The following is a 17,090-nucleotide window of genomic DNA, read 5'->3' as shown; positions in this document are numbered from 1 at the left end:
CTTTATGCAGTTGTAAATAACGCAATGTGGAATACTGTAGTAAGCAGCAGCCTCCCTATATGTTATTTTTTTTTATTTTAACATCTGACACCTCATTTTTAAATCATTCAAAGAGTATTTCGTTGGTTCTCTCTTCCGTATGTACTTCCTCAACCTTTTAAAAATGGCAAGACCTGTAACCTTAACATAAAAAATTGATTTCCATTTACCTAACATTGTTTCCATTTACCCCTAACAGGTGTTTTCATTTACCCCATACTCAAGATTTAAGGGGGTAATTGTGAACACTTACTGCACTGACTTCTTGTAGTAAATAACATTCAAATTAACATTGTACGCAATATAAATATTCTTGTAGTAGCTATAAATTATACAATCACTATAAGTACCTAATACAGAGAGATACAATTTGTAAAATATTGGCACTGTTCTAAATCGATTTATGATTTTAAAAACAATCAAATTTAAATTGCACAGAATGGACATTCACTTGGTTTGTAAAGAAATGAATAACATACCACACAATAAGCAAAGATGGAATTGTAATTCTGTGTATGTGATATTGTTGCAATGTATCATTTCTAGCGGTAGGGAGTACTGTTTCCAATCACCCCTGTTTCCAATTACCCTGACTGACCCTACTTCATTTAGATTTACATATTTAATCCTATTTTATCGTTTACTGGAGTATTCTTGTTGATTAATGTTTCTTATAAACTACATTCATGCAGTGGCGGCTCGTGGCTTTAGGGACAGGATCGGCAAGGTTTTTGTCTCCTCAGATACCATCTACTTAAAAGGCTTCAATCATCATAGAAGATTTTTGGTTTTTTGTTTTTTTTTATTTTTTTTTTGTTTTTCACATAGATTTAGAACCTAAACATGTTTATAAATTAACTTTAGTCTATGTTGTTTGCACGTAGCAAAATGGGTTATAACATCATCGTAAAATTTATTAGTGTGTTGGAGAGATTTTAATAGTTTTTTTCTACGAGAGTGCAAAAATGTCTACTTTCGCGCACGCATTTTAGTTTAGAAAGTTTCACTTTTCCGCACGCGTGTTACTTTTCCGCACGCGGTTTTTACTTTTCCGCACGCGTGTTAATTTAGATATGTTAATATGGCCTTAAAGTAATTATAATACATTATAATACATATTGTGTTAGTGTTACATATTGTGTTAGTGTTAATGAAATTAACGCGACAATTCGATGAAATAAAATTATTTTGAAATAAAATTATTTTGACATAATATTCGAAAGTCAAATCGGTAGACAATAACAGTCGTTTTGAATCATCGTCATGGAAACCAAGATCGTCGTCATGCTAACTAATTATATTGAAAGTTTGGTTTTGACAACCTTGTCAAAGAATTAATTTGTGTATGTATTTTCATATTAATTAAATTAATTGATTAAGATTTGGTAATTTTTTAAAGACTCTTAGAAAAAATATTGTTCCTAACTCTTGCAGAAAGTCTCTTTTCCGCACTCGACTGCTTGCCGATTTCCCGCTTCGCGTCGTTCGGCAAACTGCAGTCGCGTGCGGAAAAGAATGACTTTCTGCACTTGTTAGGAAAATAACTATTTTCTACGAGCGTGCAAAAATGTCTACTCTCGCGCACGCATTTTAGTTTAGAAAGTTTCAATTTTCCGCACGCGTGTTACTTTTCCGCACGCGGTTTTTACTTTTCCGCATGCGGTTTTTACTTTTCCACACGCGTGTTAATTTAGATATGTTAATATGGCCTTAAAGTAATTCTAATACATGCAATAAACTAATATTTAGATATTATTTACTAATTTATTTCAAATATATCTTATTGTGTTAGTGTTTTAATGAAATTAACGCGACAATTCGATGAAATAAAATTATTTTGACATAATATTCGAAAGTCAAATCGGTAAACAATAACAGTCGTTTTGAATCATCGTCATGGAAACCAAGATCGTCGTCATGCTAACTAATTATATTGAAAGTTTGGTTTTGACAACCTTGTCAAAGAATTAATTTTTGTATGTATTTTCATATTAATTAAATTAATTGATTAAGATTTGGTAATTTTTAAAGACTCTTAGAAAACATATTGTTCCTAACTCTTGCAGAAAGTCTCTCTTCCGCACTAGACTGCTTGCGTCTCCGAACTCCCGCTTCGCGTCGTTCGGCAAACTGCAGTCGCGTGCAGAAAATAATGACTTTCTGCACTTGCTAGGAAAATAACTATTTTCTATTGACATTTAAGAAAACATTTGGAGACATTGAGGAGAAATTCTCTTTTGTTTCATGGTGTTTCGACAATACGTTTTGACACTTTTGAGACAAGAGAAATCCCGTTCATTTAAGGCAAAAGTTGGTAGCAATGAGAGAATTCATGATAATAATTTATTAATTTCGGGAACAGTTTGTTGCAATGAATTGCAGTATATAAAATTATACATATTTTGTAACTTTCCCATCTTCCGAAAATATTTTAATCAGCATATAAAACTTTTAATTAATTTCCTTAGTTTATTTGATTAAAAAATGATGGATAGTTTTAATACACTTGTCTAATAGATATTTTGAAAATTGTTTGGCGTAACTTTTAAATTTTTGCAAATCTTTAAAATTTGAAAAAATGAGTATCTATTTGCACAAGTAATAATAGTATCAAAAATTTCAAAATATACTTGTTTTTCGAGATCTGTGTCATACTTTTGTCTTTTGTGGGGATGTTCGAAAATATCAAGCGAAGCCAAAACGTCACTGCGTATATATTGAAAATTACTATCTCCGAGATTTTTTACCAGCTTTGTTATTCTATTTTTGGAAAAAATAATGTCAGTTGACTGATTTTGAACAACATTGAATATCACATCAGTTTGGGTAAACATTTTTTTAAAAATATGTAAAAAATTATTAAAAGAATAATCATTTAGTAAAGTTTTCAAACCGATTGTTTCACGGATCGAGATATCATCACTTGCAAAATTGTCGCCTTTATTAATAAAATTAAAAACTTCCAAAAGCTGTTTACGAAAATCTGCTACAGTGAAAACTAACCGAGATTTAAAATTCCAAAAGCTGCTTTATTTCATAAATAATTTCATCCCGAGCGCACTATTAGCAGGGTACGTGGCTTGGTACATGCCTAGCTGGTGTCTGCCCATCACCGATCGGCAGGTTGGTATCTGCCGGACTCTGCCATTCAAATACGGGTGAAATTGTGGTGAAATGTATAATTGGTTGCCTATCGGCTAATATTCCACAACGCTTCTTACAAGTAAATCGTAAATCTAGGGACGGCTTGCCGTCCCTGTCGAAGCAGATCTTTTCACACAATCGCAATCGGATGCATGGCTGGGATTATTAATTTGAAAAGTTTATTACGCGTAGGGATCACGTAACGTATCGGATTGATCGAATTCTTTTAAAAACAATGAATAAAATTTAGTGTGTATTATCTCAGATTTTTTTTATTTTACAGAAACAAACAGGGCCGTGCGGTGCTATGATGCGGTGAGGCAGCCGCATCAGGCGGCATAATCAGTAAAATCAAAATACAAATAATTGAGCAATTCAATAATTAAAAATATATATAGGACCAAGTGTCAGCCGAAAATATTTAACCGGTGAAGGTACAGAACTTATTTTGACAAATTTGGAAAAATTAGTTCTTGATTTAAAACGGCTCAGAGGACAAGGCTATGATAACGGGGTTAATATGAAAGGAATAAGAAAGGGTGTGCAAAACAGAATATATGAAAAATATCCGAGGGCGTTTTACGTGCCCTGTGCATGCCACCTTAGTCATAAATGACGCAGCGTCTTCTTCTACAGAAACAACAACCTTTTTTGTATTATACAAGAACTGTACACTTTTTTCTGGTTTTACAAAGCGTTGGGAAGTTCTGAAAAAAACATGTTGCACAACTAACACTAAAACCGTTGAGTACTACTAGATGGTTAAGTCGAATAGATGCATTGAAACCTCTAAGATTTCAATTTTGTGAAATATATAATGCCTTATTCGAAATAGTAGAAGACGTCAACAATGATTCAGAAACTAAAGTCAAAGCACGAGGATTAGTAAAAAATATGAAAAATTATAAATTTATATGCCGTGCAGTTCTTTGGCATGATATTTTTTTTATATAAATTCAGTCTCGAAGACGTTGCAACATGTAACCATAAATTTGTCAGATTGTGTAAAAATGTCGTCAGAAACTATGGAAAAAATGAAAATTTACGGACAATTTGGCTATGACCAAATGAAAATTACTGGTATTGAAATTGCAGAAAATCTTGTAAATAAGTTCCGAATTTCCTACTGAAAATGAATACTAAGGCAAGAGAAAAATGCGTCAATTTGATCTGTGGATCAGCTCTCAACAGAGGAAGATCAATTATTTAAAGTAAATTTTTTCATCTATATTTTAGACATTGCCTTTAATTCTTTGATTGATCGATTTTCGCTTTTAGAAACTCATAAGAATTCTAAATTTTTATATGATATTTTTAAATTGAGGGAAATATAAGAAAAGGGAAAGATGATAAAATACTAGAAAATCTTCATTCGATACTTAAGACTACACCAATCTGATTGACGAGTTTGCCAAAATTAAAATCAAAAGGATAAAATTTTAATTTTCATAAATGTTATTTAATGTTAATACATATTTCATTTAATTTTAAGTATGTTTTGTTTTTAAAATAAAAGTTTTCATTAATTTGGTGTATTTTCATTTAATAAAAATAGATACTAATATTAAGTTTCAATAATATTTAGAGGGCGGCATTTCGAAGACTTGCATCATATTGAAAAGATGTACCGCACGGCTCTGGAAACAAATATCATCAACTCTGATTAAATTAAATATTTAGAAAACCTACAATGTGTCCATAAATGTGTGGGTCGGCACTGCCGACCCTGACCGGCCGCCACTGCAGTCATGAATAAATCTCGGAGACATATATTGTTGAAACTTTATACGTTTTATTTTAGTGATTTACAAATAGGACACTGGTACTAAACGTTATCAAATATGCAGTATTTCAGTGTTCAGTCGATTATGAATCTATGACCTCAACTAGAGGTCAACTATTCCTCTTCAGCCGTAATGGTTGGGGAAAAACCAAAGTTGTAATGTGCCCTGATCGACAGGCGAGTAAAACCACGGTTTTGTGGCTCGTCGGTAAAGCTCTCCTGTGTATCATTGCAATACTGCGGTTTTATATATCGACGAGCCGGGCTCGCGGCTCGTCAGTTTGTTTTATTTTTTTACTTGGCTCGCCGTTCAAAACCTCGCGTCGAGCCGGCAGTTTTCGGCGACCACTTTAGTGGAAGTAATGAATTTTAGTAATGATTATGAGAACTCTCAATCGCTATTTTGTATTGAAATTTATATATGATTTATGGAAATGTAAATCGCCAGAGGGCAATAACATAGAAATTCGGCTTACCGCATATAACCTCTTGGAGATTGTGAAAAAATATGAAACGAACGCAAATTATAACCGATGCCAAGAAAAAAACTTAGTCATTGCGAGCTTCCTACAGGAAAGAACGTAATAAGATTACAGCGAGCATAATAAGAGGCTCCGGAATTAAAGATTTGTACCTGCCAAAATCATAGTATTATAAGGAGCTTACATTTCTCAACGATCAAGGCTCGTTAGTCGGTCGCTCGCTCACGGTATTATGGCTCGTACGTCGATCACCCACTTTAAACGATTGAGTGGCTGTTTTTCATGTTTTTTTCCTGTTCCGGAGTTTCACAAGAGGCAACAACTTAAGCATTTTATATATTGTAATACAATAATTGTTGTACAATAATTAGAATTCTAATGTTCAACATAATGCTCACGCATAATACTCTGGGCTAATTAGCAAAATACATGGAAAAGTTATTTACCACAAATTTTATTGCTGGAATCGAATTATAAGATCTTATACATTAATAATATAGGTATGCAAAGTCCGCAGATAGTGCTACTTTTTTTTATAAACAAAATGGCGCCGACAAATCGTATTTTTTTCAATTATTGCTCTATAACTCCAAAGATTTTAACATTACAACAAAAACACCCAAATAAAAATTCACCGCAATTAAATTTTGCATAGAGATATGTTTTTCCCGATTTGCTCCGACGAAAATTTTCCTCGTAAAATGCGGGTTTTCCCAACAAAATCTCTAATTTTTAAATAAAGTTTTAGGTAAGTAATTATTTATTAATAATTAAATAACTTCAGAAGCCAGTGAAAATTAAACGAATATTTTAGCAACAATTCAATTGTTAATTAACAATTTACGATCGCAATAATAACCAAAATAATCATGATACATTGATTAAACTTATAACGATTATAAAGATGAGATGCTTATTTAATATTTTATTGACAAAATATAAATTTTTCGTTTTTTTTGCATAATCAATAAATTTTGAAAAAAAAATAGTAATAAACTCTGGTCTAATTAGCAAAGTACAAGGAAAGGTTATTTACCAGCAATTTTATTGCTGGAATAAAATACTATGATCCTATATATTAATAATATAGATATGCCAAGTCCGCAGATAGTGTGCTACTTTTTTTTATTAACAAAATGGCGCCCCCAAATCGTGTTTTTTTTTTCAAATATTGCTCTATAACTCCGAAGATTATATCTTTCTACCAAAAACACTCAAATCAAAATTCACCACAATTTAATTCTACATAGAGGCATGTTTTTCCCGATTTGCTCCGACGAAAATTTTCCTGGGAAAATGTGGGTTTTCCCAAAAAATCTCAAATATTCAAATTAATTTTTTGGGCAAGTTATTATTTACCAATAAATAAATAACTTGGTGAAATAAAAGCTTTCTTGGTATAGATTATAATTGCAGAAGCCGGTGAAAATTAAACGAATATTTTAGCAACAATTCAATTGTTAATTAACAATTTACAGTCGCAATAACAACCAAAATAATCATGAGACATTGATCAAACTTAGAAAGATTATAAAGATGAGATGCCTATTTAATATTTTGTCGACAAAATATAAGCTTTTCTTTTTTTTGCATAATCTTTAAATATTAAAAAAAAAAGTTATAAACAAATTAACATTTCTCAGAAATTCTTTATTATATTCTAATTTTAAAAAATACTTAAAATGCGTATTTCAAAGGTCTTGAAAATGAATGCTTTAAATCTTTATTCCAACCATTTGTAAAAAAGTTATGAAACAGCAAAGTAAATATACGATTGCTCGGTTGTTTATAATTCGTTTTAATTGTTTCAAAGCTTAAAAGTGAGTATATGTTACAATCTAATTACTCGTAAAAATATCAAATATTAGTTCAATGGTTATATTTTAATCAAAGATTAAAAATATTCTTTTTTGTAATTTTTAGCGCGAAAGTAGGCTTAATACAGAGCCGGAGCTAAAATGTTCACTCGAAGCGACTGACACGCAGCATACATATTAATATAATTTTATTTAGGTCGCGCGGGTCGTCGCTTCGAGTGACAATTTACGAGAGCTACCGTACTGTATCAGTCTACTTTCGCGCGTGTAAATTACAAAAAAAAAATATTTATGATCTTTAATTAAAATATAACCATTAAACTAATAATCGATATTTTTTGTAAATAATTAGCTTGTACTTTAAACTCACTTTTACGCTTTGAAATAATTTTAAAAAATTATAAACAACGTAGTAATCGTATGTTTACTTTGCTGTTTCATAACTTTTTTGCAAATGGTTGCAAAAAAGTTTTAAAGCATTCATTTTCAATATCTATGAAATACGCATGTTAACTATTTGTTAAAATTAGAATATAATAAAAACTTTCTGAGAAACGTTAATTTGTTTATAACTATTTTTTTTAGCAGTTAAAGATTATGCAAAAAAATAAAAAATTTATATTTTGTCGACAAAATATTAAATAGGCATCTAATGTTTATAAGATTTCAAAGTTTGATCAGTGTATCATAAATATTTTGGTTATTATTGCTACCGTAAATTATTAATTAACAATTGAATTGTTGCTAAAATATTCGTTCAATTTTCACCAGCTTCTGGAAGTATAATCTAAACCAAGAAGGCTTTCAAGTCACCAAATTATTTAATTATTGGTAGATAATTACTTATCTAAAACTTTATTTGAAAATTAAAGATTTTGTTGGGAAAGCCCGCATTTTCCGAGGAAAATTTTCGTCTGAGCAGATCGGGAATAACATATCTCTATGCAGAATTTAATTGCGGTGAATTTTTATTTGAGTGTTTTTGTTGTAAAGTTAAAATCTTCGGAGTTATAGAGCAATAATTGAAAAAAACACGATTTTCGGGCGCCATTTTGTTTATAAAAAAAGTAGCACACTATCTGCGGACTTTGCATACCTATATTATTAAAATATATAATCATAAGCTTCGATTCCAGCAATAAAATTGCTGGTGAATAACTTTTCACAAAAATGGCGCATTCTCCGATAATCAGCCCAGACTATAAGTAGTGTCGAAAGCGCTTAGCTAAGGAAATAAAATACTTTTACCTACTTTAATATACAATTTTTGTCACTTCCTTTAAATTGTTTAATTATTATTAAAAAAAAATAAAAAGTTTGTCCCCAACAGGGAATTGAACCCCTGACCTGCGATCAATAGACAGTATTTAGTTTAACTATTATTTAGTAATCGTATACATAGACGTACACAAAAACTTTTACAAATACTTCACTGTAAGATGCAATACTTGGAATAATCCATTAAAAGTTTTATATTAAAAAAAAATAATAAAAAAATAATAATTTTTATTTTTTCTGTACAAAAACTTTTACAAATACTTCACTGTAAGATGCAAACGTGGAATAATCGCTTAAAATTTCATTCCTGGCATTAAAAAATGAAACATATGGGAATATGGCATCGCTGTCAATTTTTGGTACTAGTTCCAAGTCAATATATTTATGTTCAAGACTTGAAAAATTTCCTGTATCAGTTACACTTAAAAGTGCAATATATTCCTTTACAAATGCATAACCTCTTAGAAAATTTATAGGTAGTATAAACTGAGACCCAAATGACATTTCCTTATGCCGATCTTTCAAGTGTTCGATCATTTGGTTAGCAGTTCCTTTTTCACAACAATTTTCTATAGGGCAAGTATATTGTCTACCTAGCTTGCAATTTATTTCATGTGATTGCACATCTGAAAATTCAATCTCGCTACAACAATTAATACAATTCAATTTGAAAAACTTTATTGTCTCAAGTGAACTAATTGGAATTACTTTTTCAACAATTGGTTTATCACTTTCAAATTTGTAAAACTTATAACAATAGCAACATATATAATCACCGTCATTGTCAATGTAGTAATAATTAACTGGACATGTAGACAATGACAAAATGCAAAACGCTTTGCAATAATAACAGTTTAGATTGAATTCTAATCGGAGTGGAGCATTTTTGACTATAGGTTTCCTCACAGCATTGCTAATTTCAGGTGCCGTCAAAACTTTTAGATTACGATCAATTAACTTAAATTTAATTTGTATCAAATTTGACATATGCGATATATCCACAACAAAAAAATCATCAGTACATGGTCTTGGGATCAATACAACATCAAATTCTTTGTTTTCACTACTTACAGTAAATTGATGATATATATTTTTAGCGAGTTTATAACTGCCAATATAAACCAAATATAATTTTATTGTATTTTCCGACTTAGTATAGCTAATATATAAAAAAAACAAATTATCTTCTTCTTGATATATATAAACACTAGGCATTTGTAAAAGATCATTTAACTTGAAAACAAATGCAGGACAATCCAAAATAGCATCCTTATGGTTGGAATGAAAATGTCGAAGTATCAGAAAACTCGCCATTTCTTCAACACAAATTGGACACTCATGAATTTTTTCCAAGCATACCTAAAAACATTTAACAATTATAATTTTACAATCAAAAAACACTTATTTAACACATATTGTCAAAATACGTGTAATTCAAATTTTCAGTCAAATAGAAAGACCAAAAAAACTCAATATAAATATTAAGAACTTATAGCCCTTAAACTATAATGGCTTTTAAAATATTAGTATATATTTATATTTGGTTAAGGGGAAAGGCGCAAAATGTCGCCTGTCAAAATGTTTAATGTGTTTAAAATGTATTATCATTTTTTTCGAATCCTGAGAAAACTAATAAATATTTTTGAAAAATTTAAACGCAGAATGAAAGATTACGTTATTGCCGAGGGCCGAATGTCCCTTAGAATAAATAAAAAGTTTCTTTTGAACGAAATATTTGCAATTAATAATCACACTATCTCTTTTATTTTTACCCCTGTAACTTATTAAATTAAACATTATAGAATGTTTCAGGGACTTTCATCCCTCAGTAATAATGTAATCTTTCATTCTGCGTTTAAATTTTTCAAAAATATTTATTACTTTCCTCGGGAAAACCTAAACAAAAACCATACTATTTTGTATAATATCTTTTTTCGTATCTTTTATCGTTTTCTAGTTACATAGAAAAAAAGGGAGGTTTTTAAGAAAATTTAAAAATACGCTTTATACACACACCGGCAAAATTAGCCGAACACCTTAAAAATGGGACATGTTCGATGTCACGAATTTCCTAAACCAGTGGTCCGATTTGAGTGATTTTTTTAGTATGTTATAGCTTTATTATACAAGAATATCGTTGTAATAATATTGTTGCTAAACAGCTGAATATCATTTTATACCTGGTGTAACAATAATACTATGTTTTTTTCTTAAAGTTTGGAACACCCTGTGGAATATTCTAGCATATATAAAATATTGAAATTAAAACTCAATTATAGCCTTAGGCTTTCTTAACATTTTTTTTTGATTCATTTGCTTATGTTGGAAAATGAAAAAGTTATGGGCTTTAATAGCTAGCCATGTTTTTCATCGATAAATCCTCATAGTAGGGGAGGAAAGTTTGCTAAATTTGCAGTTACTCGAGCGTTATGGGGACCTATTGGATTGTGAATAGTATGTGTTATACCAGAAAAAGGTTAAGTTAAGTTTTCCATATATTGGGGACTTTTCATTTTTTAAATTTATTTTCCATTTGAAACAATCGTTTTTTTCCAATTATAGCGTGATTCATCCATAATTCGAAAAAATGTGTCGAATAAAATTTGCTTATTTTTACGTAAAGAATCCAAATCTGCAATAAAAATTGGGGGCTCCTATTTAAGATTTTAAATTAAATTCCCTACCCCACCTCCCTGGGGGGAGGTGTTTGTTACCATTCGATAGATTTTTCAAAAATATTGAATACGTGTATTTTGCAGTTTTTCGATCTGATGTTCAGCTAGTTCAGTTGAAATCCACGGGAGGTCGTCATTGTGACATCGCGTATTAATTTATTTATTTAATACATCTATTGAATTACTTTAGGCTTGTTTATTAAACTAAGCAGATAATGATGGTAGGGGAGCCCAAGCGGGAATTTTTTCAGTTACTCAGATTATCACATGGGGATAAACCTTGTACCCTGTAAATGTACCTATACCATATATTGGTTCTTAACACCGGGAAATTCATTAAGGGGGACCGAGAAAAAAAATATTTTTATAAATCTAAAAAATCTATTCGTTTGGGGGGTAAATTAAAAATTTTAAATACGATATTTCGCAAAATGAACATCAGGGCGTAAAACTGCAAAATACACGTATTCAATATTTTTCAAAAATCTATCGATTGGCACCAAACACGTCCCCCCACGGAGATGGGGTTGGGGATTACTTTAAAATCTTAAATAGGAGCCCCCAATTTTTATTAAAGATTTTAATTCTTGACGTAACATTTTTTTACATTAAGGATAAATGGCGCTATAATCGGAAAAAAATGATTGTTTCAAATGGAAAATAAATTAAAAAATGAAAAGTCCCCCAATATATGGAAAGCTTAACTTAACCTTTTTCTTGTTTTAGCACATACTATTCACAATCCAATAGGTCCCTATAACGCTCGAGCAACTTCAAATTTATCATACTTTCCTCCCCTACTATGAGGATTTATCAATAAAAAACATGGCTAGTTGTTAAAGTCCATACCTTTTTTATTTTCCAACATAAGCAAATGAATCAAAAAAAAATGTTAAAAAAGCCTAAGGCTATAATTAAGTTTTAATTTCAATATTTTATATGTGCTAGAATATTCCACAGGGTGTTCCAAACTTTAAGAAAAAAACACAGTATTATTGGTACACCCGGTATAAAATGATATTTAGCTATCTAGCAACAATATTATTACAACGATATTCTTAAATAATAAGGCTATAACATACTAAAAGAATCATTCAAATCGGACCACTGGTTTAGGAAATTCGTGACATCAAACATGTCCCATTTTTAAGGTGTTCGGCTAATTTTGCCGGTGTGTGTACTTTGAACTTATTTTTATCAAGAACCATTCATTTTAAAATCGTCCAACTTTTTGAACATAGAAATAACACTACAATAAAAGGTATTGTAGAAGGAAAACGATGCATTTAAATTCTGGTGGATGAGGGGTTAAATACACTTCTCATTTTTTCATAAAATACATTAGTCATCATTTTTTTTGCAGCATATCTCGCTTAGTTTGAACGTAAGCTTGGAAGTTTACAAAAAAAGTTATAGAACAGTTTTTGCTTAGAATTAGGTTGTCTGGCGACTTCCGTGGTTATTTTGACCAAACAATTTTCCACCCGCTTGAAGGGGTGGGAACCGCCCCCAAGGTAAAAGCGCCACAGTATATAGGGTACACTTTGTTTCTTGAACTATTCTCTACTTACTGTGAAAATATCAAGTAAATCGATATGGTAGGATGGAATTTGGAGCCAAATACCCTCACTGACTGCCCTATTAAGAATTAGTCCATGTGGTGAGACCGCTCCCGTCTGAAAAAATTTCTGATTCGGTTTCTTTGTGGATTCCTATTCAAAAATGTCCCCTTTAAACAAATCTGAAGGGTGCCGGGCGGAATTTTTGGGCAGAAATTGTTTAAACAATTTTTTTAAACAAATACAAAAGATCACGTTTTTTTGCGCTGGAACATATATTTTTAGGTTTTTTCGGCCACTCTAAATAAGAAAGGTATCTTGTAATTTTTCTTAAAAGTTGATAGTTTTTGAGTTATAGGCGATTTAAAATCTGAAAAATGCGAAAATACGCATTTTCGAGGCTTAAAAACTCAAATTTAAATTAGTATTTTTGAGGTTGTCAGATACTTAAATCGAAGATTAAATATTCAGCTTCAAGATTCTGAAGAGTGATCGCGTCCAACCTTAATTTATTCCATTGTTTTTTAATTGTTAAATATGCGTGTTTATCCGATTTTTTTGCCGGTGCGGCGCGCTGTATTTAAAAAATCTCCTATTTTCCTCCGAAAAATATTTTTTCTAGATTCTTTGAGATATTCTTAGGGCCGGTTGTTCGAACGCTAATCAACAATGATCACTACCAAATATTTAATTACTGTCACAACTGTCAATGTCAAGTTTGGCTGGGTTGCTGAAAACATAATTGATTATAATTATGAGTTTAGTTAATTAATTAACATATCAATTATTAACATAATTGATTAACTAATATAATTGTACTCAATAATTATGTTTTCAGCAACAAAATCAAAGTTGACATTGACAGTTGTGACAGTAATTAAATATTTGATAATGATCATTTTTGATTAACGTTCGAACAACCGTCCCTTAATAAAATAAGTTACTTGACATTTTTCTCAAAAGTTAATAGTTTTAAAGTAATAAGCGATTTAAAATCCATAAAATGGCAAAAAACTCATTTTTGGATTTTAAATCGCTTATAACTTTAAAACTGTTCACTTTTCAGAAAAATGTCCAGAAACTTATTTTATTTAGAATGTCCCAAAGAATCTAGAAAAAATATTTTTCGGAAAGAAATTGGAGATTTTTGAAATAGAGCGCGCCGCACCGGCAAAAAATCGGATGGACATCAGTGGCAGCTGGTCAGGGTCGGCAGGGTCGGCAGTGCCGACCCACACATTTATGGACACATTATAGATTTTTTTAAATATATAAGTTAATCAGAGTTGATGATATTCGTTTCTGTGAAATAAAAAAAATATCTGTGAGATAATACAGGCTAAATTTTATTCATTGTTTTTAAAAGAATTCGAACGATCTGATAGGTTAAGTGATCCCTGTGCGCTGTGCGTAAGAGACTTTTCAAATTATAAGGATCCTAGCCAGCCATACACCCGACTGCGATTGTGTGAATTCATGGGCCGCTGCGGCTAGCCGTACCCAGTTGACCATTTTTGCTTGTAATAAGACGCTATGGAATATTAGCCGATAGGCAACCAATTATACATTGCCCGTATTTATTTGAATGACAAGTACGGCAGAAAAACAATCTGCCGAGCACAGCGGTGATCTGCCAACCACCATCCGGTAATACTAATCTATGCTGCAAACGGCAACAAGACACGTACTTGGATGTTGAGAGGTGACTCATATTTGTTTGCAGCAGAAATTGCTTGAAAATAACTCATATAATAATATTTGAGTTATCCTCCCACTCAAAAAGGTCCGGAACATTGTTTAAATAATCAAAATGTCAAAAAATAAAGGAAAAATTCGATTTTTTTCTTCATTTTTTGATTATAACTTTAAAAGTATTCATTTTCGAGAAAAGTTGCACTGACATAAAAGTTGCGTAATTAAAGTTTCTACAATAAAGGATTAGCTAAAAAATTTAAAAATTGTCACCCTTGTTGCAAAATAGCAATAAATGCGAAAAAATCATAAAAAACAAGTATTCGCATTTTACGTTTTTCAACCGTTTATGCTACACCTAGAACTTCATAATTTTACCCAGAAAAACTATATCATATAATAAAAAAATACTGTGAATTTCATTAAGATCGGTTCAATAGATTTTGCAAGATAAATTTTGAAATCCAGCTTTCGCAAAAAATTAATTTTTTCAAAATGTTGCAGAACTGAAAATAAAGCAGACAGCAAGTTGAATTGATTTTTACGTATAGAAAAATACTGTACCTTTCTTCTGTATGTAAAAAAAGAATGTGTGTGTACTTGGTACGCACGTAAGAAGATATTCTTCTATTATATAGGTAATTTCAACGAAGTAAATATACTTAACAAGTTATTTTTATTTTATTTAAAAATTAAACAAACTTTCTGATCTACCACTTTCAAAAAATTTTTATTAAAACAACCAAAAATAAAAAAAATATATGAATCGCCCAGGATTCGAACCCGCGTCGTTCCAATCTCGGACCTAACGCCCTACCAACTACTCTAGCGAGGTCATTGCAATTGTCATGAAGTTTCGGATATAATTACACAACGCGTGTAAAAATGTTATGCCTACATAATATTTTATTATTTTACTACACACAAATCGAAAAACACAAGAATTATAATAAATAATACATTTACTAAAAACACTAATATATTCTTTTAATGACTTATCTGCACGGATACAGATACATATATACCTATCTTGAAAGATTAGCAAGGAACTAGATACTGTATGTGTGCGCAGGCGCGCAGATTTATGTACAATTTTACCCTCAATCGAATCGCCGCTAAAGAAGAATATCTTCAAAAATTCAACTTGCTATCTGCTTTATTGTCAGTACTGCAACATTTTGAAAAAATTAATTTTTTTTGCAAAAGCTAGATTGCAAAATTTATTTTGCAAAATGTATTGAATCGATCTTAATGAAATTTACAGTATTGTTTTATTATATCATAAAGGTTTTCTGGTTAAAATATGAAGGTCGTAAGTGTTAGCATAAATGGTTGTAAAACGTAAAATGCGAATACTTATTTTTTATGTTTTTTTCGCAATTATTGCTGTATTGCAACAAGGATTACATGTTTTTAAATTTTTAACCAATCCTATATTGTAGGAAATTTAGTTATCCAACTTTTATGTCAGTGTAACTTTTCTCAGAAGTGAATACTTTGAAAGTTAAAATCAAAAAACGAAGAAAAAAAAATCGAAGTTTTTCTTAATTTTTTGACATTTTGATTATTTAAACAATGTTCCGGACCTTTTTGAGCGGAAGGATAACTCAATTATTATTTACAAGGAATTTTCAAAATATCTATTAGACAAGTTCATTAAAAATTATCCATCATTCTTTAATCAAATAAAATAAGAAAATGGATTAACAGTTTTATATGCTGATCTAAATATTTTCGGAAGGTGGGATAAGTTACAAAATATGTTTAATTTTAATATTAACAATAACAAATTATTGTCCTCAAATGTGGGCAAATTCTGCCTCAAATGAACAGGATTTCTCTTGTCTCAAAAAAGTCAAAACGTATTGTCGAAACACCATGAAACAAGAGAGAATGTCAAACTTGTCTCAAATGTCAATAGAAAAAAACTTTTAAAACCTCTCCAAAACAATAATAAATTTTACAATGACGTTATAACCCATTTTGCTACTTCGAAACAACATAGACTAGAGTTAATTTATAAACAGGTTTACAAAAAAAAAACAAAAAAAAAATAAAAAAAAAAAACAAAAACCAAAAATCTTCTATGAAGCCTTTTAATTAGATGGCATACCTATCTGAGGAGACAAAACTTTGCCGACCCTGTCCCTAAAGCCACGAGCCGCCACTGATGGACATGCATATTTAACAATTAAAAAACAACGGAATAAATTAAGGTTAGACGAAATTACTCTTCAGAATCTTGAAGCTGAATGTTTAAACTTCCATTTAAGTATCTGGCAACCTCAAAAAAATACTAATTTAAATATGAGTTTTTAGGCCTTGAAAATGCGTATTTTCCCATTTTCAGATTATAACTCGACAACTATAAATTTTTGAGAAAATTTACAAGATACCTTTCTTGTTTAGAATGACCCACAAAACTTAAAAATATATCAAAAACTTAGTCTTAAAAATATATGTTCCAGAGCAAAAAAAACATGATCTTTTGTATTTGTTTAAAAAAATTGTTTAAACAATTTCTGCCCAAAAATTCCGCCCGGCACCCTTCAGATTTGTTTAAAGGGGACATTTTTGAATAGGAATCCACAAAGAAACTGAATCAAAATTTTTTACAGACG

At 30.6% G+C, this 17,090-nt stretch overlaps 1 protein-coding gene across 2 annotated transcripts in view; it reads right to left on the bottom strand.

Moving 5' to 3' along the window:
• Positions 1–17,090, bottom strand: part of LOC114332060 (uncharacterized) — a 58,064-nt gene that overhangs the window by 37,015 nt on the left and 3,959 nt on the right. The window contains exon 2 of one of the 2 annotated variants that reach the window (XM_028281767.2): positions 8,755–9,902. The exons of the other annotated variant lie outside the window; for it this stretch is intronic. Coding sequence (XP_028137568.1) covers positions 8,772–9,902 — 1,131 coding nt within the window. The 3' untranslated portion in view covers positions 8,755–8,771. Of the gene's footprint in view, positions 1–8,754; positions 9,903–17,090 lie in introns of those variants that run through there. 2 annotated transcript variants of the gene reach the window in all.

Source organism: Diabrotica virgifera, chromosome 9 (assembly GCF_917563875.1).
Source record: "Diabrotica virgifera virgifera chromosome 9, PGI_DIABVI_V3a".
Classification (NCBI taxonomy): Eukaryota; Metazoa; Arthropoda; class Insecta; order Coleoptera; family Chrysomelidae; genus Diabrotica; species Diabrotica virgifera.
The sequence above is the reverse complement of the archived record's forward strand: the minus strand, read 5'-3'. Positions and strand labels throughout refer to the sequence as shown.